The 23,834-nt window shown below is 38.5% G+C and overlaps 2 protein-coding genes across 4 annotated transcripts in view; one reads left to right on the top strand and one right to left on the bottom strand.

Moving 5' to 3' along the window:
• Positions 1–323: 323 nt before the first annotated feature.
• KIAA1143 (KIAA1143 ortholog) lies at positions 324–11,936 on the bottom strand. Its single transcript, XM_005519035.3, has 3 exons — positions 11,802–11,936; positions 10,132–10,291; positions 324–2,785 (listed from the first exon to the last, which is right to left on the bottom strand). Exons 1-3 carry the CDS (start codon positions 11,907–11,909, stop codon positions 2,574–2,576), a joined length of 480 nt encoding a protein of 159 aa, XP_005519092.1. The 5' UTR covers positions 11,910–11,936; the 3' UTR covers positions 324–2,573.
• A 127-nt stretch (positions 11,937–12,063) lies between these two features.
• The window catches only part of KIF15 (kinesin family member 15), a 34,739-nt gene continuing 22,968 nt past the window's right edge, over positions 12,064–23,834 (top strand). For 2 of the 3 annotated variants that reach the window (XM_005519161.3, XM_088063868.1), the window contains exons 1-12: positions 12,064–12,120; positions 13,642–13,684; positions 14,860–15,043; positions 16,148–16,224; positions 17,330–17,367; positions 17,484–17,581; positions 17,962–18,141; positions 19,161–19,370; positions 19,470–19,595; positions 20,934–21,056; positions 21,767–21,890; positions 23,557–23,648. In XM_005519161.3, the coding sequence (XP_005519218.2) occupies positions 12,102–12,120; positions 13,642–13,684; positions 14,860–15,043; positions 16,148–16,224; positions 17,330–17,367; positions 17,484–17,581; positions 17,962–18,141; positions 19,161–19,370; positions 19,470–19,595; positions 20,934–21,056; positions 21,767–21,890; positions 23,557–23,648 (1,314 nt within the window). In that variant the 5' untranslated portion in view covers positions 12,064–12,101. Of the gene's footprint in view, positions 12,121–13,641; positions 13,685–14,859; positions 15,044–16,147; positions 16,225–17,329; positions 17,368–17,483; positions 17,582–17,961; positions 18,142–18,641; positions 18,723–19,160; positions 19,371–19,469; positions 19,596–20,933; positions 21,057–21,766; positions 21,891–23,556; positions 23,649–23,834 lie in introns of those variants that run through there. The other variant, XM_088063871.1, reaches the window with a different exon arrangement.

The raw sequence follows: 23,834 nt of genomic DNA, 5'->3' as shown, positions 1-23,834 counted from the left end.
CATCCTCATGGGAATAATCAGCTTGTCACACAGCACTTCTGTCACAATTCTAATATGAGACCAGTGCAACAAGACTTTAATATCCATTTACAGGTCTGGTTTCAATTTTTGCAAAGGACAGCAGATCTATTAATTTTCAAAATCAGGGTAACGTACTCACACAAACAGTGTGAAACTGTGTGCAGACTTGCATCTGATGTTATGCTGCAGGAAGCTGGTGTGTAGGGAGACAGGCAGCAGGTACAGGAGGCTCTAATATCAGGTGGCAAAAAAAAAACCTCATTTCATGTACTGAAGTTTTTATTAAAATATCTTTGGACCACTTAAAAGAAAACATAATTTATTGTTTACTACCAGATGAACAAACTAAAACCAGCTGTTTCACACAGCAACTTGAAATTTGCTCCGAGATGAAGCTTTACAGGCCAAATAATTTCAAATGTCCTGTCATGCAGCAGAACTAGTTTCATATGGTTACAGAAAACACCATACACCCAATCTAATTTCAAAGTCATAAGTCACATTCCCACCACCTTGTTCTCCCAAATCCCATCAGCTCTCAGTGTTGTTTCTGTCCTGTTACAGGAAAGGTATTGAAATGATCACTTTCTTTCTACGCTCATCTTCCCAAGATTATTACTCTCCCTTCAAGACCCAGGGGTCAGAACCAGAGGGTCTTGCCCCAGGTTCGTGGAGGCAGGGGACGCCAGGATCCCTTTAAAAGTAGGACAACACTGACACAGGCCTCTCTTTCGTTCCCACTAGCTACTGAGAAGCTGAGGCAGTGCAAGGCAGAAGCTCCCATTTGTTCTGGTCTCTGGGCCAGGGAGGACTTTCTCTTCAGACCTTTTTTCCTTCCTTCCTTTTTCATTGCTTTCACCCAGGATGACCAGCCATGGCACCACAACTGGGAAAAGAAACAGCCCCTGCTCCATACGGTCACTCCAGCCCCCACAGCAGCCCTCAGCTAAAGAAGGGCGCAGAGTCCAGGCTGCCCCAGGCATCTGCCTGTCATTTTCTGCTGAGGAGGAGGCCAAGTCCCTCCATGAGTTCCAGCCACTGACCAGTTCCAGCTGCCACTGTTGATGGAGCAGCTGCCACTGCCAGGAGAGAGACCCTGCTGGGTGATGTGGAGCAAATGGATCAGCAGAATTTGACTGTTTTGGAGTCCAGGTTTCTTCATGTTTTGTCCTTGTTCATCATTGGTTGCTGTTTGGTGGAAGACAGACTTTTATAATCAGATTGTTTCAGATGCTGTGATGTTATTTTTCCCTTTGTTCTCTCTCCACCACATGGTCAGGAGAAGGGGTTTCTCCACCAGCTTGTCTTTGTCCCCTGGACCACGTGCTCTATGGAGGCCAACATTTTTGGAGAGGGGTTTCTCTGCCATCTTGTTGTCTTTGTTCCCAAGCAGTCCGTGGGATTCAGCACCTTTTTATCTGATGATTACTGTTATCCTTCAGTTGCTGTTTCATTTTTTATTAAACTGTTATTTTTTCACTTAAATATTCTTGCTTTCATCTCTGCTTATTGGTGAAAGGGAAGCAGTTAAAACTAAAAGGGGCAGTAACTCATTTTGGAGTGTCTGCCCTGGAAACTGTCTTAAACCAAGACACACACAGCTATAGTGTTGCTTGGCTTAAATTCCCTATTTACAAGTTCCCCCCTACTAAATTAATGCTTTTCCACAGCTTAAAGGTAAGATACAGTTTTTTAAACAAGCTGAGATCTCAACTTATTATGAGAACATAAGTAGTCAACTGGAATAAATATACTAAAAAAAACCAACCCCAAAACACCACCAAATCACCGAGTCCATCAGTGTGAAAACCAAAGTGCACAATCTCCAATGGCTTCTTTAGCATTAGTTGATACCATCAACTAGAATAAAAATCGCTGTACCTTGCTATCACAACCAATTCAAATGAATTTGAATTTCTTAGACTGCATTCACCAAAGACAGGATCAAGACTACATGACTTTAGCAACTGCAGCCTCATTTACTGCAAGGCCCTGCAAAGAGCTAATCTTGCAAATCACAAATGCAAAGGTCATGCAAACTTTTGTTAAGGTGTGAGACAGAAAACTTCAGTCTCTATTTCATAGCAATGAAGTGTCTCTTGAATGTCAATAATATGTTAATATGTAACATAAACCAGGTGATTGGGGATACCAGGATCATAAAGTCACCTCAGGACAACAGGTAAAAACTACACAACTGTTAACTAAGGCTATTCAATATAGAAGAAATACATTTTAGTAATGGAGGGCATTTTAAAATTGGTTGAAAATTCATAAGCTGAACATATACAGGTATATTTTGCTACACATTTGTGACCTCAAATAGCTTTTACCTACATGGTTAAACTCTCTTTTAAAATAAAGACATGACAGACAGTTCCAACTTACTGGAAAGAAAAGACTTAGCTCTTGCTAACTTTATACAATATTTCACTAGCTGGACTATAATAAAGTAAGATAAGACTCAAGACATCATGCTTCAATTTCTATGAAAGCCCTCAATGTTGTTCAGGTCTCCAGGCAGGCAAGTGAAGCATAAAAAAATACAACCCCTAATCATCATTTTCCTCATCATCAAATGAGAGAAGACTGCTGTTTTTTACTTGTTTGGCTGTACTCTGAGAAGTAGTTGCTTCCCTCTTAGTTTTCTTTGCTTCTTTCATCTTCTTACTTGAACTTACATTGAAGTCCAAACACTTCTCTGATGAACGTTTGGCTGGTTTCCTGAACATAATTTTTCCATCAGCAGGTTCTGGTTCATCATCTGTAACAAAGAGAGTAAAGTCAGAACTCATATGCACATGTTCACAAACACATACAGACCTTGAACCAAAATCAGTGGGACCTCTGGGAGAATACAACAATCATGAAGATTTTGGCCATAAACTGTATCAATGAATGTCCTTCCTGTACATGCACCTGCTCCACGGCAGCCAGCCCTTGAACACAATCCTCCTGCTGTTCCTATTGGAAATGGGGTTTTATTAACTAGAGCTCTAACTCAGAAGAGACTGTGAGGAGTAGAGCTGCACATTCCGTTCACATCCACTTACCAAAACAGAGAGGACAACTTCATAGGATCCTCTCACACTGCTTCAGTATTTGTAAAATTTGTGACAACAAATGCCCTTATTTCGGAATTATGGCATCTCTTTAAATAACAAAATGGCACATATACAAGAAAAACTTTTTTTTCCCTAATATATTCTGTCCTGCTGAGACAGCTGAAAAGATCATGTGGTAATAAACCTCCCCTTTATTATCATAATGGATGAAAGTTTCAGGGTTTCTTTGTATCCACAAAATCATCCAACTATTCCAACTGACTAATTTTGCACTAATACAAGCAGAGGAGCAGACAACAATCCTGAAAACAAGAGAAATCCCTTCCATGATTATCAGGCAGAGTGGGAAAGCTACTGCATAAGTCACAGAATCAGGGCAGTATTTCTGAAAGATAAAGTATAATTGTAAAGTCATGAATCAGACACAAAGGTTCATGCTGCAGTTTGCAATTTTTATAATGTCTATGTGACAGAATGTTAAGAAGCCATAGGTTCTATGCAAGATATTCTTCCTAAATTACTTTTGTGAAATTCATTACTCAACAGAAATGTGTTTGACAAGATTATGTGCTATTTAATTATAACCAATAAATAACTTTTCTCTTTAGCTAAAATTCTTTCCTTAGTACATCAGCACTACAGCAGAAGACTTAACATTTCAGTGTTATCTACACAGCACTGGCTAAAACTCTCTTCAGTGCAATCTCAAAACAATACAACTAAAAAACCTGGTATCTTTAGGGTTGTGTGGTACAAATGAAGACATCAACTTCAGTGGGAAATTTCACATAGAATGCCTTAAGTTTCAGAGACCCTCTTAAAGAAGAAACCTAGTTTGAAAAATGAGGCACCAATTCTGTCAATGGCTTCTATGGAATGCATACTTCCAAAAGGTGCATATGGTGATGAGCTGGAGCACAAGTCTTATTGAGAAGCAGCTGAGAGACCCAGGGTTGTCTAGACTGGAGAAAAGGAGCTCAGGGGAGACCTCATCTCTCTGCAACTGCCTGAAAGGAGGTTGTAGTGTGGTAGGCATCAGTCTCTTCTCCCAGGTAATAGGACAAGAAATGGCAACATGGGGAAATTTAGATTGCATACCAGGAAAAATTTCTTCACTGTGAGAGTAGTGAGGCATTGGAGCAAGTTGTCCAGGGAAGTAGCGAAAACACCATCCCTTGCAGCATTCAAAGAACACGTGGCACTTCAGAACATAGTTTAATGGCAACAGAGCAGTGCAAGGTTAGTAAGTGGGGCTTCATATGGATCTAAAGGTCTTTTCCAAACCAAACAATTCCTTGATTTTATGATTCTACCCTAGTTTATGACAAAATACTACTATGCAAAAAATAACTAACTAGGTTTGGGGAGAAATACTTCAGACTTAGCACATTAGAAAAGCACTGTAGTTACAAGGAGTTGGCAGCAGTAATAAACTGTAGATATGAAAAGCACAGTTCTCAATGGATCCATTGTGAACTTTGCACAGAAAGCTTAGGTATTTAGATACTGTACATGCAATATAGAAGTTTGGGAACTGCCTACAGTAAATTTTGGGACAGAAATAGAACTCTTGAAAGCATATCACACCTAATGAATCAGAATACGCTATGCATCATTTTTCTCAGAACCTGGGCCTCCATTTTTGGGCTCAGAAGTTTAATAGCAAATATTTTTCCTTACTAATTGTTGCATTAACTACAATGTTTATTTGGAAACACAGATATTCTAATTTAAACAAGATCTGAGGCACAGTATAAGCCAAATTCTGAAAAAAAAAACCCAACAACTGACAAACCAAATGAAAAACAACTTACAAGAACTTCCCTTATGTGCAGACACAGCTGTCTATGTACTGGAGCCAGTCGGAGTGCCAACTGTATCCAGTACCCATATCGCTGCTGAAATGACACAACCAGCTACTGGATAAGCATGAGGAGCAAAAAAATCAAAACCCATTGAACACTCTATAACAAACAGATTACTGCATTTTCTTAGAGTGGTAAGTTTAAAAACCTAACCCCTCAAAAATGTAGTTCAAAGCATATCCATAAAAGAAAACAGAAAAACAGCTATGTATTTGTAATCCATGGAAAAACAGAGAACAGAAATTTTAATTTTACTCACAACTGTCCTGCTACCCACACAAAATAATTTAATTTTGCCAACCAGATGGAAAGACTGAAAAGTATCTTTGCAATATGAATTTAAACATGCAGTAAGCTAAGGGCACAAACAGCAAAGCTCAAAAACTCCACCAAAATGGTAACTAGCTCAGCTCTGACCTCCAGGGCTACAATACTATTCACAGGTCATTCTGCTTCAAAGGAAATTATTTTAGCTCTTGGCCTGGTTAAACACTGTCAAAATTTCATTATATGCTCAAGGACATTCCTTTCAGCTGGAAGCCCAGACCAGCTTCAGAGAGCAGTGTGTGTTGGCACTGTTTGACAAAGAATGAAGCAGATGAGGAAACACAGTAGGCCTAGCCTTACCTTACCTACATGTGGAGAGAGTGAGGACAGAATACATTTTTTGAAAGAATTTGATATAGCAGTTCAAGAATTTTGTGTTGATTTGTTAAGATTGTCTTTTCCAGCTGATAAAAAGATTTCACTTTATTCTTTGTAATTTTACCAGGTTCATATGTGTCAGCTCTCTTTTTTGTTTGTATCAAAGACCTACAAAAAACTGACTTGTATTAAGCAATGAAAAAAAATAAAAAAATAAAAAGACTAAAGAAACAATCTCAGTGTTGGAAGTTTTTAAAACAGAGTCCTAATAAAGGCTCTGTTAGTATTACAAATTATGGAAAGCGGGATTTCTTTTCTGGTAAGCACACTGAAACACACAAAGTAAAATACATAAAATACATAAAAGCACAACAAATAATAAATTCCACTTCTGACAAATGAGTCGAAAAACTACACTAGTGGTTCGAATTCCCACTGTTCTTAGTCATTGCTGCTATTTAACTGGATCACACTTTTACACTAGTTGACCAACAGTCAGATGTTGAGCTGAAAACTCACATCACAAGTGACATCAATTTAAGAAACCACAAAGTCAGAAATTTCTTCTTTTCTTTTAATTTCAATTTATACATTACAATAAGAGCAGAAATGAGGGTCTGAAAAAGAAATGCTGCTCTTCAGTTTAGAGGGTTTTTTATTTAATAGTCATTTGTGTAGTCAGCAGCACCACTTCTCAGCAGTTTCTGTCCACATGGGTCAATGAGGCAACAACAGGAAATACAAATGCCACTAAACTGTCAGGAACAATGGAGCCCATATATATCTATTTAAAGATAGAAGGTTAGGAAAAAAATTACAATAACCTGGCAAATTTCTTAATGGTTTCTAAGGTTAGAAGTTCATGTCAGCCACTTCAGATGCTCCTTCCAGTGCCTTCTAGCCATCCATTCTCTATGCATGCCTTTGGAAGCATTTAATCCAGGAACTCGGCACACTGGTGGTTTGAAGGTAAGAAGGCCACTCTTGCTCTGCAGTCAGTCTCAGCTGTTTATAAGAACACTTTTCCTTCCTTAAATACAGCAAAGTTAGCTTTGATTTAGGTTCCTGCTATTTCACATATGATGAAGAGCAGCATTACCTCTGTGAGATGTATCTGACAGAACAGCTGCTTAAATCAGAACAGCCTGTGCTTATTCAGAAAGGGCTCCAATAGCCAAGACAGCAAGGACTCCTTGTCTCTTCCCTCTACTGTCCTTCCCCAGAACCCAGCATGTAGAATGAAACAAGAAAAATATTATAAGGCTTTGAACAAGAAAGGACACCTTTTGCCAAATTCGGTCATTTGCATGTCAGATTGTCCCAGAGGCCATATGAAGTAGATAAGCAGTAGAAAACAAAATCTATTTCACAGACTGTAACAAATGCTGGGATATCTTGCAGTAATTCACATATTTTCTTTTGTGCAAATTTAATTTTTCATAAGACCATTTTTCTTTGTCTCTGAACCAACACTGACAATTTTTTAAATGATGCATAAAACATGAAGCAAAATCAGTGTTGATAAACAAACTACTTTTTAAAAAGCCTCTGAGTCTCTGCTCCATGGAGAAAAGTATTTCAATATAGAAGGGCATCTTCTTATATAAGAAAGGTTTGGTCCTAAATTAAAAAAGATCCCTGTAGCTCTACTTGCAAAAGCCAACAGAAAAGCTAGGATTTGTTCTGCCTTAGGAAGCAACTAAATGCAGCTAGGACATTAATCAGCTGGTTTTACCAGATGAATGCAAAAATGTGCATCTATATAAGAAAATGCAAGTCATGGGAACATCTGGTGTCTAAAATTAAAAATAAACAAAACCAAAACAAACAAAAACTGTAGCCATGTCAAAATGGTTATAGAAGAAAACAAAGGAAAAAGTATGTAAATGAGATATGGAAAATTCTAGTATTATCACAATCCTAAATCTTAAGACAAGGTCCTTCAAATGAAGACAATCACTACAAGTATAAAAGAGAAGAGGGCAGAACCTCAAAACTGAGCACTTGCCATGTTTTAAAAAACTGTTTGTACCCACAACAGACAGTTAGTAGCACACTTCTTAGGTTCCATCAAAGTGTCTCAGCATTGATGCATGCTGGAAAGTAAGATTATCAGATGGGAAATTTACTTTCCTATTACCTTCATGCAATTTCACTAATGATCTGATTTGGGACTCTGTAGTAAGGTCTAGTAGCCATTAAATAATCTGACTTTCAACTCTGGGATTAAAATCAAAGCAACATGAAATGCAACCAAGTCATGAAGCACCAAACTTTTTTTATACTTCTTATTCTCAGAACTGACAGCCAAAATAATAAAAGAAATTCACATGTTACTCAAAACTCTCTTTATTAAACTGGGGTAAACAGCTATCTAAATACCTGCCTCAGACTAGAAATCAAAATTTAAATCTAGGTCAGACTGACAGTGCAAAAATGGCCCAAAACGCATAAAAGCCTCCAGCAAGTTGTAGCACAGTCATACACACCTCCCTTCATTGAAAATTTCACACTGGCTTCTCTCCACAGCAGAGGAACACAGTAGCACTTACCCTGTTTACTCCCATAAGCCATAAAAAGGAAAAGGACACGAAGACCTTGTATTAACTGCAAAGGCAGATGAATGAACAGTAATACAATAATGCAGAACAGAGGGCAGCAGTCCCCAACACTCCTGCTACCTATTTCTGTGGATTTTTTCCTCCAAATTCAAGTTATTACTGAAGGGCTGAAGGGGTAATAAGCAGAGGTGACTAAGTCCTACAGGGACTCAATACTGCCATCCTCACTACATACAATTATGTCTTAGGAATGTCTTTTTCCACCAAATAAGTTCAGTCACTCTATTCAAATACACTTCCATTTCACACTGTGTATTCAGCTTGGTAGCTCTTTTGGACTTTTTTCACAGCATGGACTCCACCTCAATAGATTCTCATGGACAACTACTTCTTTTTGCCCAGCCTTACAAAACCATTTTTCCCCCTACTGTGATCACTCAAAGTTCAAGTTGCTTATATGAAAAGGAAGTCAATGCTCAGAAAGAACCATGACATTTCTTTCCAATAAGTTGAAACTTCTCCCAATACCAGGAGGGTGAAAAGAAATTTTGTGAGGACTTTAGAAACTGCGACACCAAGCATCTGTATGCATTACACTTCAATAACAAGACACCAGAAGTAAGCCCAAAGCTGAGCATATATTCTCAGAGGAGTTCAAGTCATATACCTGCTCAGACCTAACAAATACATACCTACCTGCAGAAAATAGGATGTAGTTTATTTAGTTTCAAGCTAACTTATGTTATTAAAAATTAAGATTTCTCAACAATCTGCTTTTCAAAAAATACAAGATTCTCAACATATTTTCTCCCACTTCTGTTACTGACTCCTCCATTTAGACCATTGGGATTTTAATACGTATGTCTACAAAGAGACAGCATAAACCTGAATTTTCAAATCCAAATGGCAGACAAAGAGAGAAGCTAAGCATGTCATATTGGCAGCCATGTGCTAGGTCTCACAGTGTGCTCCAAATTCAATTGGCAGCTTTTGTAAATAGCTGTAATGGCTAACCACAGAAGACATCCCATTTCTGTGATTTACCTTTCTATTTTATACTTGTGAGGTTCCAGTTCCTATATTCTTAATTGTCAAGACATTTCCACTAGAGACAACATTAGCTACATTCAATCTGTCAAGTCTTCTGTCAGCAAAAGATAAAGCTATATTTCATCACACCCTGTGTAATGATTGAGTTTCTGGACGCTCAAAGCATTTATGTCAATCATACCTGAATGATGAATACTGAGAAAAATTCTTAACATAACTGTATCCATCAGCTGTAGTTTCTCATTGTTATTGTCAAACTGTAGCAGTCCCTCCCACACCGCTTCTATCTTTCCATTCTGTGGAATGGAAATCTGTAACTGTTTGTGATATAGAAACATTGTTTTTCTGGACCTTGCTGGTCTTTTTTGGCACTATTGTATCATCTGTTTATCTTGCTTAATATATTTGCAAGTCATAGCACCTACTGGGGTTGATTTTAAGCAAGAGATCACATGGACCACCCAGCTAAGTTCCCAATGTTCCCAAGCCACACATCTGCAATTCTTTCCACCAAAGCACAGACCTGATGCTCTCTTTCATGAACTCATACAATTACCTTTTAAACATCCACTCCACTGTCAAATTTGGCTGAACTAGTCAGTGAGTTCAAAAATTATCACAAATGATGTCAAAAGACGATGCACTGGAATAGTACAGTAAAAAAAATTAATTTAAGGGAGTATTTAGAGGGAGGATGGTGCACAATCAAGAAGCACAGAACTACATCAGTATAAAAAGCTAGATAGCCTGAATATGTACTTAACGATTTGAGATTAGGAACCACAAGTGCAAATTATTTAGGTGAAAAATTCAGAACTAATCAAAGGTAGTATAAAACAGTAGAAAGCTGAGCAAGTATCAGACCCTCTTTTGTGGGTTATCTCTTTGACTACACAAAGCAAGAAATTAGTATTTGAAATTCACCTGATTCTTTTGACTTTAAGGCCTCTTTGATTTGCTGTTTTATTTTCATTGCTTCCTCTGCAGTCAAGTCCCCTTTTTTCAGTGTCACAACTTGAGGCTGCTCGTCTTCCTTGTCACTGCCATTGTCACTGTCATCATCTGCAAGTGGAAGCTGTTCTCTCTGGAGAAAAGAGAAATAAAAGCCATTCTGATCATCACTCCAGTTGTGGGCCAGTTCCCTTTGGTTTCACTTTTGCAGAAAGGTTAGTGAGGAGACTTGGCACAGCTGCCAGTTCCAGGCCCTCCCAATGTGTTGTCTCTCCAACAAATCAGTCTCCAATTCTATCACTGAGACATCTCAAATTCTATCACTGAGATATGGTTTCCCATTGAAAACACCAGCATGGGAGTATGGGCTCCATCAATTAGAGACCAGAACAGCAGGAACTTGGAAAGCAAGGAATTAATTCCTTTTCTTCACCATCTTGACTATGCAGCCACTGTCTGCTATACAACACTAAAAGAAGCTTTTTTGCATGGGTCCAAATTTGAACCTTCTATGCTGCAGTCAAAACAGCACGAAGGGAAATGTTGGTCCATGGTGGCTGCATTATTAAACCTGGCTAAACAAATCACTGTAAGCAGCACTGACACAAGGAAGATCATACTCCTGTTTCTACTCCCTCAAACGTGTACTGGGACAGGAGAATCAACTGGGGTAATTTTTTATTTTTTTAAAATAAAGATTCTGGAAAGGAAACCTTAGTGCAGCAACCTGAAGTCTGGCAATATTAGAGGACCTGAAAACTTTGTTTTGTAAGGGAAAGTATATGCAGTATTACTGTCATCTACTGAATATATATATATAATGATAAGCTAATTTTTTAAGGTACCCTGTAAAACCGTACTTAGAGGGAAACACACACAAAATCACATTAGAAGCAGGAAAAACCTGTGCCTTAGGAAAGGCTGCTTTTTAACAAGCTGGCTCAGACCCTGCTTTTGCAGCCATCACAACACGGTTCATGACCAGGGACCTACAGCAAGATGTTTTGGGTTGGATGGCACCTTAAAGATCCAACCCCCTTGCCGTGGACAAGGGCACCTCCCACTAGGGCAGACTGCTCAGAGTCCCATCCAAGCTGGCCTTGAACAGTTCCAAGGATGGGGCACCCACAATGTCCCAAGGCAACCTGTCTCACCACCCTCGCAGTCAAGAATTTTTTTCTACATATCTAACCTAAATTTCCCCCTCTTTCAGTTCGAACCCATATTAACTCCTTTCCAATAAAAAAAAATTAGGGTACTTTTAGAACAGTTTTTGCACGCCGCCCCCGTCCTCCACCGCCCTGGGCTTTTTAAAGTCCAGCCGAAGTTCGGACATCACGGCTGCTCCCCCCGTGCCCCCACAGCCCCCTCGGGCACCGCGAGGCTGAGGCGGCAGCTCCGCAAGGCCGCCACAGCAGCCTTGCAAAAAAAAAACACAGGAGGAAAACCAAGTCACACAGACGATTTCAGTCAGTTTTAAGCGAGTAAACTACGGCTCCCCCTTTCATTACAAAACCCTGGAATGCTGTTTCCCCGCCGCTCGCCACGCGAGAAGGCAGGGGGCGGGGATGGGCGGGCATAAAGGCTCGGGAAGTGCCAGGAAGCGGGCGCTGCCCCTTCCCACCCGCGGGCCAGGGGTTTACCTTGGTGTCCACCGTGGGACCCTCCCGGTACCCGACCCGCCGCTTGAAGCGGCTGAGGAAGGCGGGCTCAGCCGGCCGCACGTAGGAGACCTGGTTCCTCTTGCTCATGGCCGCCGCGCGCGCTTCCGGGCGGGAGGCGAGCAGCCCCGCCCCGCCCGGGGGCGCTGCAGGCGCGCAGGGAAATGGCGGCGCCCGCGCTGGCCCGGGCAGGGGGCGGGGCCGCGCCGCTGAGCGCCAAATTCAAAGGCGCCGCCATTTTGGAGCGGCGGGCGGGCGGGAGCTGTCGGGGCTGGAGTGACCATGGGTCCCGGCGTGAGAGGTGAGCGGGGGCGGCCGGGAGAGGGTTTGGGGATGTGCTCTTGGTTCGGGGAGCGAGGGGGGACCAGGATGGCCTCGGGGACTGAGGAGCGGCTCTGGCCTGGCGGGGCATTACCCGCATGGGAGAGCCAGAGGGGCCCGGTGCGGCCGTGCGGGGGCTCGGTGCCTCCCAGGCGGGCTCGGGGTTCCGCGGGGTTCCGCCCTGCGGTGCCCCGGACAGAGCGCTGCCCCGGCGCTGTCGCGGTACCTGGGGGTCGGCCCTTTCCCAAAATCACGGATTAAGCTGAGTCCGAAGGGATCCACAAGGATCGTTGAGTCCAAGTCCTGGCCCTGCACAGGACCGTCCCCGAGAGTCACACCGTGTGCCCGAGAACGTTGTCCAAACACTTCTTGAGCTCTGTCAGGCTCGGTGTTGTGACCGCTTCCCTGGGGAGCTTGTTCCAATGTCCAGCCACCCTCGGAGTGAAGAACCTTTTTCTAACATCCAGCCCAAATCTCCCCTGACACAACTTCAGGCTGTTCCCTGAGCTCTGCAAGTACCTGTCGGTCTGATTTCGGTTTTTAAATGCGCTCCTTTCCTTGATAACTTGTGCAATTGAAGAATAATTTACTTAATTAGAAGCAAAACTACTTCTCAGATGTCGAGTAAGTCAAAACAGCTCGTAAAAAGCTCATGCAGCAGCAGCAGGATATTTAAGTAGTATGAATGTCAAAGAGAAGGTTAGCATCTTTGCACATCATTGTTCATTCTGCTGTTAAAGGCGATCCTCCTACCAAAAAAATCCTGTGGTTTTAAAGATTTTATAGATACTTTATTATTGGAATATTTTGTCTTTCATTGTTATTTTGCCTATTTTCTAAATGCAATTTTGTTACGTAGTTAATATTTTGATTCTATTATGTACTTTCATGTGAGATTTCACTCTTAAGTAAAAAATAAGTCACTTTATGTACTGTGGGGTAATATGTGCTATCTACTTGAAATATGAAGCTGTGCAAAATGAGGCTAAATCACAGAATCAGTGAGGTTGGAAAAGACCTCTGAGATCATGGAATCCAACCTATAGCTGACCAACACCTTGTCAACCAGGCCATGGCACTGAGTGCCACTCTAAGCACCTCCAACCACGGTGACTCCAGCATCTCCCTGGGCAGCCCATTCCAAAGTCTATTCATCCTTTCAGTGAAGACATTCCTGCTGATGTCCAACCTGAACCTCCTCTGGCACAGCTTGAGGCTATGTCCTAAACCAGGACACCAGGCTAAACAAATGACACATTGACAAATGTGTGCATCTTCACATTAAAGGACTGGAGCTTTCTCTACTTCTGTAACAAATCTTTCTGCCAAAGGAAGATAATTACCAAATATTTTCATGTGGTTCTGTTCATGCACAAAGCAGAAATTTATAAGTCTCTCCATTTATTTCCCTCTGTACTGCTTACAGTATTTTCTGTTTAGGTGGGGAGTTTTGAGCAGTAATTTTATTTTAATTTTTGTGTCTCCCTCTTTTCTTTTATAGGAGATTTGCGTGACTCTTCAATATCTTTGTTGAACTCACCTAGGTAAAATAATATTGGCTAGTTCCCATATATTATTAATCACATTGCACAGAAAGTGCAAACAAAACCTAGCATAACTTTGTGAGATAATTTAAAGTTTTTTCTTCCAATCTTTACCTGCTTAGGGTCGCTGCCTTTCTCTCCTAACATCCTTACATGCTTAAAATAAAATGTGCTCATAAAAAAACTGTTGTGTTGATATGTTGGGTTCCTCTTGGAATGCTGCCATGCAATAAATTTTCATTTGTCTGCTAATTCTGCAGCTGGACTCTAGAGTTTATATGTAGAAATATCACACTAGAAACTTCAGTTCTGTGAGGAAGCCCTAAACTAACACCAAAAAGCCCTCCAAGTGTAAACTGCCACTACTCAGAATAATGTTGTACAATGAAAGAACAGTTGGCAAATTAATTTGGTGTGTCTTAAATCCATTATAAAATTTTCCCTTTCTCAGCTGCTGCTTATGTTCTTAGGCCTTTCCTCTGCCACTACCCAGCTGCACATTTCATTCATGAATACCCTTCCTCACTTTTAAAACTGTTCTCTTTCTCTCACTTGTATACCAAAACTAAAAATAGCAGTTATAACATCCTCCTGCTAAAACTTTTGGAAAAGAATGATGTAAAGTAAATCCAAGTTTGCTACCACTTCATGTAAGAATTTAATTCTTTAATATTTTATGGGTGTATTGGTATTTATGGCAGAACTCTTCAGAGCTTTTATGTGGGTCATGCACAGTTACTTATTAAAGCTGACAAATGTGATGAAATTGGTTAGGGATATTTTAGATGCTATGCTTCATTTGATTCATTGATCAAAAATTGATTCTTTTTCCCAGTCTTGTGAGCACCAAAGAAAAATGCTAACAACTTTTTTGCTGGACTGTAGCATTATCTGATCCACTGGTCCATTAAAACTTCCAAGAGAAAGAAGGGCATATCATGTTCGCTGTGTAATGTGTTCTTTTAGACCTAAAATTAGGCACCGCATCAATAAAACGCATGTTCTTTGTTTTTAAAATCTGCCACATTTTTACCTTTAATAATTTCATCTACAAATAGTATGGTTTTCAGACAGACTTTTGTAAGACTTCTCATGCTTAATCTGATTGTTGTGATTTAATTTTATCAGACAGCTGATTTATTTGGAAGTAGTCTAATACACAAACATTTATTTAGTGTTGAAGGTGATGCCATCAAAGTTTTTGTAAGGGTGCGTCCCCCTTCAGACAGAGCTGCATTGACCGATGGAGATCATGGCCTGTGTTTATCTGTTCTTTCATCAAATACCATCCGCCTGCATTCAAAGCCTGAGCCGAAGATCTTCACTTTTGATTATGTTGCAAATATGGAAACAACACAGGTAATCGTTTCCAGAATCTCATAACTACTGCTATTTTCACCCAAGTTTTGGCAAGTACATTAGAAAGGCTAAGCCTTTCTAAAGATGCAGTGCATTAGGTTTAATTTTTGGAGTGGTCAGATTGGCAATATGTCGTTACAGTACAGAATGCTGCACTAAATTCTGCTGTCTAATGGTTTTGATGTGATTTTTTTTTTTTTAGCTGTTAATTTGAGTTTGAATTAAAATTGATAGGTTTGTTTGTAAACATGGTAACAACACAGAAAATAAATCTGCCTATTGAGACAAATGTATAAAAATAACTGGCAGTTAGTAGCTGATATTAAGATGTGATTTCACAAAATCACAGAGTATGCTGAGTTAAAAGGGACTCACAAGGATCATCCTGGCCCTGCACGTTTGTATTTAAGGAACTTCCGAGTTTATATTCAATTTACTATATTTCCTTCTTATGCTTTTGCCTTTTAAATGGATGCATTGCTCACGTGGGGCAAGCAATACTGGAAAGAAAATCCTTCAATTTAATTTCTATAATGTAGTGTTTGACATTGTGAACATAATTTAAATTCTGCTAAGACTCCCAATTCCATTTAATTTCTGTTTAAAAAAAAACAAGCAAAACAAAACCTCACCTGCTGTAGGCTATTATTTGTAGCTAGGCTCTTCTTGCAGATATAAGAAAAATGGGAAGATAGATGAGACTAAGTTGTACAGCTCTGTTGAATGTGCTATTGTGCAGTGGCAAATGTTGAAACCTAGATTTTAAAGTGTCACAGGTACCTGGCCTACTGATGGTATAAACTGCATAACATAATCAAAACCACTGGATCAAAATTATTATTATGTATTTGGAAGCTGTTACTATGATGCTGAATTTTATTATTTCTCTTCAAGTTTATCAAGGAATACCATTTTTTCAGAGAGTGATTTATATCACAAGGACTTAAGATATATGGATTTTCTGAGAATTCCAGAGACCATGGTACATGTCTAACCTTAAGGAATGCATCTATTATATACCATAAAGTTATGGCATAGGAAACACTGATATAAAAGATACTTCAACAGGTGGTGCCAACTACCTTCTCTTTCCCTTGTCCCCAGGAGTCTGTGTTCTCAAGTGTGGCTAAAAACATTGTTGAATCTTGTATGAATGGCTACAATGGAACCATCTTTGCATAGTAAGTGATTTTGTAGTAATTTGTCATTTCATAGCAATGGTGACATTTAAGGAGAGAGTGCTAATAAGCAGCTGGGGTTCTTTCTAAGAGCCAGAGCCTGCCTAATGTTACAGTAAACTTTAAAAGTGCTTCCTTACTGCAGCGCAGCATAAGGAATGTTCTTGCATTATTAGATGGTACTCCTTGCCCCTCTTTTGGAGGAATCTGTATGTAGCTGTTATGCTTTTAACACTCAAGGCTAATGCAGATGTAAACTCATTTCAATCTTATTATGGACTTAAAATGTAGGAGTTTCATTGTACTATTAAAGCTGGTGGTTTTCAGTATGTCCATGGTAAAATGGAGTGAAAATTGTTTTAACTTGATATTTGGTCAGCTCAGCTCTTGAGTGACTCTTGGCTGCCTGTGGGGAAACTCATGAATGATAATTTTTACTTTTAGAATATTTTTAAGGTAGAAATATATCCATGACTAGTGGTGTGAATATTATTATATTAACAGAATATTTTTTCATTTTGAAAACTGAGGAAGCACTTTGGTCAGAAAATGCTGACTTAAAGGGCTCATCTAATCAAAACCTTACTGGGTTTTTTTTAGTGTAGCACAGCTTTTGCAAAACTATAAGGTCCACTTTGTCACAATATACAAATGTGGAAAAATGAAATGAAATTGCCCTGAAGTTTCTCTATCATGATTAATAACTATATTAGGAAAAAACCTCTAAAATAAAAAAAATACTTTTAAGTCAAATATATCCTTATGTGCACTACTGAGTGGCATAAAATTCAAAAAGTTTGACCCAAAAATTAGTTTTATGTATATATTTCAAAGTCTTCATTTTATTGCTAACTTTCCAACAGAAACAAGGAAAAAGATGGTGGGTGGTAGGGGAGACAAAACAGGATTTATCTAAAGAGATTCCTTGGTAAATTTGCTGATCTATTTTTATACCTTTTTAGCTGACTGATTTCTCAGCCTGCTTCTATCTCCTTATATTTAGTTTAGAAAATTATTTGTTTGCTTGTTTTAAGCTTTGACTTCTAAAAAGATGCAGATTAATGAAAAATTCAGAATAAAGTTTAACCTTAATTTTTCTTTTTGTTAGTGGCCAGACTGGGTCAGGAAAAACCTTTACTATGATGGGTAAGTGCATGAGAGATTAATCATCTTTCAATGGTTTCTTAATTTTTTTGTCTTGAGCATGTCAACTGCTACTCTTGAGCAATTAATTATTTTTTTAATTAAAAAAATCTCTCTAGGACCATCTGATTCTGATAATTTCACTCACAGTCTGAGAGGTGTGATTCCACGGAGCTTTGAATATCTATTTTTTCTAATCGAGCGAGAAAAGGAAAAGGTATGTTTATTTTATAATTACTATTGCAGTAAAGTAATTGTCTCACAGTAAAGATAAGGTTGGTAAACTGGGTGTGCAGCCATTAAGTTACCAAGATTATTGCCATCTTGCCTCAAATGTATTAATGAGAAATGCTTGCATCTAGTACTCTACCAATTAGAGTACAGTTTCTTCAGACACAAGTGTGCTTATATTTTGAGTCTAAAAATGCATCTAGGTTTCTGGATGTTGGTTGTCACCTTGGTATCAGAAATGTATAGTATGCACAATATATATGCAACCTAATAGCTTTAGATATGTGTGAAAAGAGACTTGCTGCCATAAAATGACAGACTTAATAAAACCAATCTGTTTATAGTGTAAATTACTGTGTTTTTCAGGCTGGCAGTGGAAAGAGTTTTCTCTGCAAATGCTCATTTATTGAAATCTACAATGAACAGATATTTGACTTGCTAGATTCTGCTTCAGCTGGACTCTTTCTGAGAGAGCACATCAAGAAAGGAGTCTTTGTTGATGGTGCTGTTGAACAGGTGTTGTCATCTGCTGCTGAAGCATACCAGGTATTTTTTGGCACTTTTCAATGCTGGACTATTCATCCTAAATCTTATTTGGTATATATTCCTCTTAGATTAAAGCATGTTCTTTTGCTCTTATTTTTTTTCTCTGTGATACCTTGTCCCCCTGTATCCATACTCCAAAACACAAAAAGCTGGTTTTAGGTAATGCTTCCTTACTATCCCATACCTGTAAGAAATTAAAAAAGTTCTGGAGTTTAGAATATCTGAATGGCAATTACAGTAATCTTTCCCTAATGCTTGCCCTACTCATCTCTGAAATAGCCACAGGAAACTACATTTCCTGCTAAGTGGGCTCCATGTGTTCCAGAATCGTCAGGTTTATATCTCCATGAGTGATACACATAGTACTTTGTAGGAGAATGGACTGCAAGCAACCTCACCCCTTATGAGTTGCAGCTGTACTAATTACCAAAAGCAGCCTTGTCCTTAACAGGACACAGCTATCAAATAAGGATGGGTGTTACAAAAGAGTGGGGTAGCTGGTCAAAGGGGGGCTGTGAAAAGAGGAAGTCTGCTGTGAGGAGTTAGGGTCTGCCAGCCATGCTGTAAGGAGGAAGGGTCAGGTACAGTTGTGCTGGGGACAGACAGGGTTAATCTTCTTTCTTAAGCTGCTTGAGCAAGAGTTTGTCTCATCTCATTTCCATCTCTAACACAAGAGCTACAGCAGCAGTACTTGTGTGACTTTAATTTTTATTTTTATTTTTTTAATTATTATTTTGTGTACTGCTAACATACACCAGTATGGGGTATGTTATGCTTTCAAACAGTAGTGGCACTTTTGGAGAAAATACATTAATATTATGACAAGTTCTGCTACTAAGCTTGCCTGTAGCTATATCTTCTTTGGTTTTAAAATACTTCTATGGGAAAACAGTAAAAAAAGTCCTTGTCCTTGAGATTTTTAAAAGCTGTTGCATAGAATTGTGCCTACAGCTGCTTATGTCACCTGTATGTAAAATAGTCTGATACAGTTGAAATTGTGATGTCTTTTTCATGCTTAGGTATTAACTACAGGCTGGAGAAACCGTCGTGTAGCATCAACCTCCATGAACAGAGAATCCTCCAGATCACATGCAGTTTTCACAATCACAGTGGAATCCATGGAGAAAAACAACGAGGTTGTTAACATTCGGTCTTCCCTGCTCAACCTGGTAGACTTGGCAGGATCTGAGAGACAGAAAGACACCCATACAGAAGGACTGAGGTTAAAGGTTGGTTCTGTAGTATCTGTGGCATCTTTCTCCTTTCAGATGCAGTGTCCTGTTCCATCCACCAACTGCATTCACTCTCGTTCCCTCCTCTTTTTTCAGGAAGCAGGTAACATCAATCGATCACTAAGCTGCCTGGGCCAAGTAATCACAGCACTTGTTGATGTGGGCAATGGTAAACAGAGACACATTTGTTACCGGGATTCCAAGCTCACTTTTCTGCTACGGGTAATATATATCCTTCTGGATTTTATCTGCTACCTGGGATGGAGAAAAAATTTCATTGGGCTTTTTTTTACTATAAAAAGCTGAACTCCAGAGCATTAAAGTTGTTTTCAATATTGGGCAAGCGGAAAAAAGATCGAAAGTTACCTTTTTAACCTAAACAGATTTCTAATCAATCTCGTGCTGTTAACTGGAGACAAATCTATTTATTGTCATAAGCTCCTACTACATGCGTATTTGCAAGTTTTAATGAAAAAAAAATCGTATTTTCATCCTTATAATTTGGGAAATAATGTGTATCAAAGTCTAATATTTAGAGATGTGTTGAAACATTTGATGTGATTTCCAGAATTAACTTATGTGTGCTTAGGGTTGGTTTGGTGTTAAAGATCAGTTAAATTTAATCTCCTACCTGAGACGTTATAGGCTCTTTTCAAAATGAACACAAAACAAAAAAGCAGTCAAAGATTTGTTGGGGTGTCAGCACTTGCCAAAATTCTGTGAAGAGTATGTGAATGTCTGTAGTATATTTTTGTATTATAATACAGTATTTGTATGTACACATACAATATTTGTATTACAACAGTATTGTGATCACATCAAAATTTCTCAATGTTACATCCCAGTTCTATGTAGATTGATGAAACACTGAGGAATTATGTTCTTCCAATGCAACCCACAATACATAAAAATTGGAACAGAAGTATAACTTTGAGAGCTGTTACTTTAAGTGTTTTTATTTGAGGTGTCTATGCTGCAAAGAAGTCCACAAATAGGACCTTCGCTACTAGAGAGAGAGAACGCCACTGAGGCTCGTGGACTATTCTATAGTACCATGCTTTGAGTCTTTAGCTCAGATTTGAAAGATACTTGTTTAACAGCACAGAAGAAGTGTACCTGAAGACATGAATGTAAAGGGGAGATGATCCTTTTCTATCCTTGGTCAATAATCTGTTGGTTTGTCATTTTGTTTGATGGCTGCAAACAGAAGGAAGACAGTTTGGAGCAATCAACAGGTGATGCTGAAAGTAGTGTGGTCACTCATTACCAAAATTATTTTTGCAGTTGTTTAGCATTTTTTTCTCTTCCTGCTGTTCAGGCGAAGAAAGTATCTCAATATAGTCAGTGTTTTAAAGCCCCAAAAAAAGTAGTTATTTACAGTCGCATCCTTTATGCCCACATTTGAAATAAAATTTGAGAAATTTACCTTCTATGTGGATATTTGTTGAATGAAATGCTTTCCTCGATTTGTTCAGAATGATACATGGTATCTTTTAGGGAATGGCTTTCTGTTGTCACCAAAAACTTGCAAATAAAACTAACTTCCATGTTTTTAACTAGGATTCTCTTGGTGGTAATGCAAAAACGTGTATAATTGCAAATGTTCACCCAGGATCCAAGTGTTTTGGTGAAACACTGTCCACTCTTAATTTTGCTCAGAGAGCAAAGTTGATTAAAAACAAGGTAAGAGTTACTTAATGTCTTTATTGTAGAGACAGACACTTGTCATTAACTCACATATCTGTAAGCAAGGCAGCTTCATTGAGGTACTCCTGTGCTTTCAAAAATATAACTTAATTTTCCTTATTTGAAATCACTAAATTTGCTTTTCATTTAAGACTGACTGTTTTTGAAAAAGGCTGATTTGCTCTTGGTTAGGATAAAGGACAGCAGCTGGAGACTTAAGTAATGGCTGCTAATAGCACGTATTCATTGCTTGATCTGAAAGAATGAGCACGTCATTAGAAAAATGACAAGTAAAAAAAAAAGTAAATGTCTACTAAAAATGTAAATTGTCAAAAAAAAACCTGATTCAATGTTGTTTCTGTTAACTTGTTCTATTTTAATCTTAGTGCCCAAAATGTAATTTTGTATGAGTGGGTTTTTTAAAAGCATGTTGGCATTTAGCTGAAACAGTCTCTGATGTACTGCCTTGTTGCTGCAAAAGGTCCAGGCAAAATTCTGCAGAAAACATTACATTTTTTTACCTCTAATTCAATCTGAAGTGCAACTTGATTTCTCAGTGAATGGAACTTTGCTTTTCCCATGGATTCTTCCTTTCCTAAGATGGAAGAAGTTCTCTGTAATTTTACTAGCTTGCATTCTTTGAGTTTTCTCTTATCATGTAAGGTTTTTATTTATACCTTTTCCTAATTTTCTCCTATGTATAAAAGGCTGTAGTAAATGAAGATACACAAGGAAATGTGAGCCAGCTGCAAGCTGAGGTCAAGAAGTTGAAAGAGCAGCTTGCTCAGCTTACTTCAGTGCCATCTGTGTGCAGTATTTCTCTATCCCAAGGTAAGAGTTGGAGGTGAGGGAGAATTTCCTACTTCTGTAGCCCAGAAGGCTGGGGGCCTTCATGGAGTTTCTGAACAATTAATATTTTTGTAGGGCCTGACCTACAAGGGTCACATTTTCCTTATGGATTTTATTTCCTGTACTTGTATCTGCTATCTTGCAGAAATTGTTACTGTGGTTTTATTTTCTTCCTCTTAACTTTTGGTACTGTACTATGGTTTTATTATATAGATTTTCTTTAATTTCCTAAGAGATATGCTGCCTAATCCTTTAAGTAACCAGAAGTTTGCATGTGATTCCTTGTACATTTAAGTCAGAGGGAAGGCACAATGTTGCATTCTTTTTAAACTTGGGACTGGATTTTTTTCCTCTCCTCTTCCCTTTTTTGCCACTTCCAGAAGAATCTAAGAGAGATGCTTACTTTCAACAGATGTTTGATTTCAATGTAAGATGGAAACAGAATTTTTAGGTAATCTTCCATAAGCTTCTCACTAGGCCATTTTATCTGCAATACAAATCTCAGCAGAGCTTCCTAGTATGTATGTTTCTCACTGAAATGCACTACTTGATAATGTTTGATTGCCAGGTTGTAAACTTTGTAAGTCTTACTGTTTTTGTGAGTCAACTCTTTCCTGACCTTACTAAGAAATAGAAGATACAGCAGGAGAAGTTAAAACAGAAGTTAGAAAGCCATGTGTGATATAAAGCATCTGGGGTTGAGTTTTCCTACGGAAAAAGGACTTCTCTGTTAGCATACATGTTTAACCAGTAAAAACAAGTCAGAGATGAGGTAGGACACTGAATCATGGTTCATAAATGTATGAATATTGACAGAGGGCTCAGTGTTTAGACCCATGATAGATTTCTGAGGGAAAACAAGTGATGATGCTTAAATGCTGAGGAGTTTTGAGAAGAACTAGGATATCAGGTATCAGCTGTGTTTGTTCTGTGCAGTTAAATTAAGTTTGTAATACTCAATCATAGAAACATAAAATCTGTTTTCGAGGTACCTCAGAAACATGATGGCATCTTAAAATATATTAAATCACAGTAATGTAGCTATCATACACCTAGATACCATGGTGATAAGTAGACTTGTCTGTATTAGAATATTCAGAAATGCTATTTTGAATTAATTTCTAAGTGGATTGTTAAACCCTTTTAATCCCTTGTGTGGACACTTTCCTTCCAGATTAAGCCACTAATTGTCCACATAATTCAAGCTTATTTTCCTAAATTTCTTTCTCATAAACCAGTCAGTCCACTTTTAATATGTACAAACTGTACTAATAATGCTAATAATGGCTTAGTGTTATCAAATTAATTTCAGAGGGATTTTGTATTTTATAGATATGCTTAGCTGAACAGACTGATTCTTCTGCTTTAATAAAAGTTCATTGCAAAGCTCTATAATGCTTGAACAACTTTGTTAATTATACAATTATGTAAATTTGGTCTATTCTTTATCAGCACTTGCAGGTGACTAGGAATTACTGTCTAAACAGTGTACTCTGCATATGGCACATGATCTTTGTGGAAGAATTACACTGTTTAAAGAATTTATTTGAATTTACTTCACACAGTTGTCATGTTTTATATGTAGAAAAAACCTGGGTAAGTGGTATTTTAATAAATATGGCATTTGTTTCTTTGACTTCCCCTACAGATGCTCTTGAAAAAGGGAAGAACAACATAAATTATATGAACAACTTTCTTGAAGCAATGTTGTTCTGGGAGAAATCTGAAGGTGAAAAGAAGGTAAGAAAGCACTGATATTTCTGAGTACATCCAGTGAACTTTCTGGTGAGAGACCAGTGAGCATATTGATGCTTGATTCTCTTAATGATTTTCCTTGGTTTTGAATAAAAATACTCTGTCCAAAGGTAACAAGGGAACTTTGTCAAATGACATTTAAGATAATATCTATAGTGCTTAAGGACAATG

Source organism: Pseudopodoces humilis, chromosome 1, assembly GCF_049639895.1.
Source record: "Pseudopodoces humilis isolate 2021_Gansu_Grassland_sample_001 chromosome 1, ASM4963989v1, whole genome shotgun sequence".
In the NCBI taxonomy this organism is placed as follows: domain Eukaryota; kingdom Metazoa; phylum Chordata; class Aves; order Passeriformes; family Paridae; genus Pseudopodoces; species Pseudopodoces humilis.
This window is presented reverse-complemented; position numbering and strand designations above follow the sequence as displayed.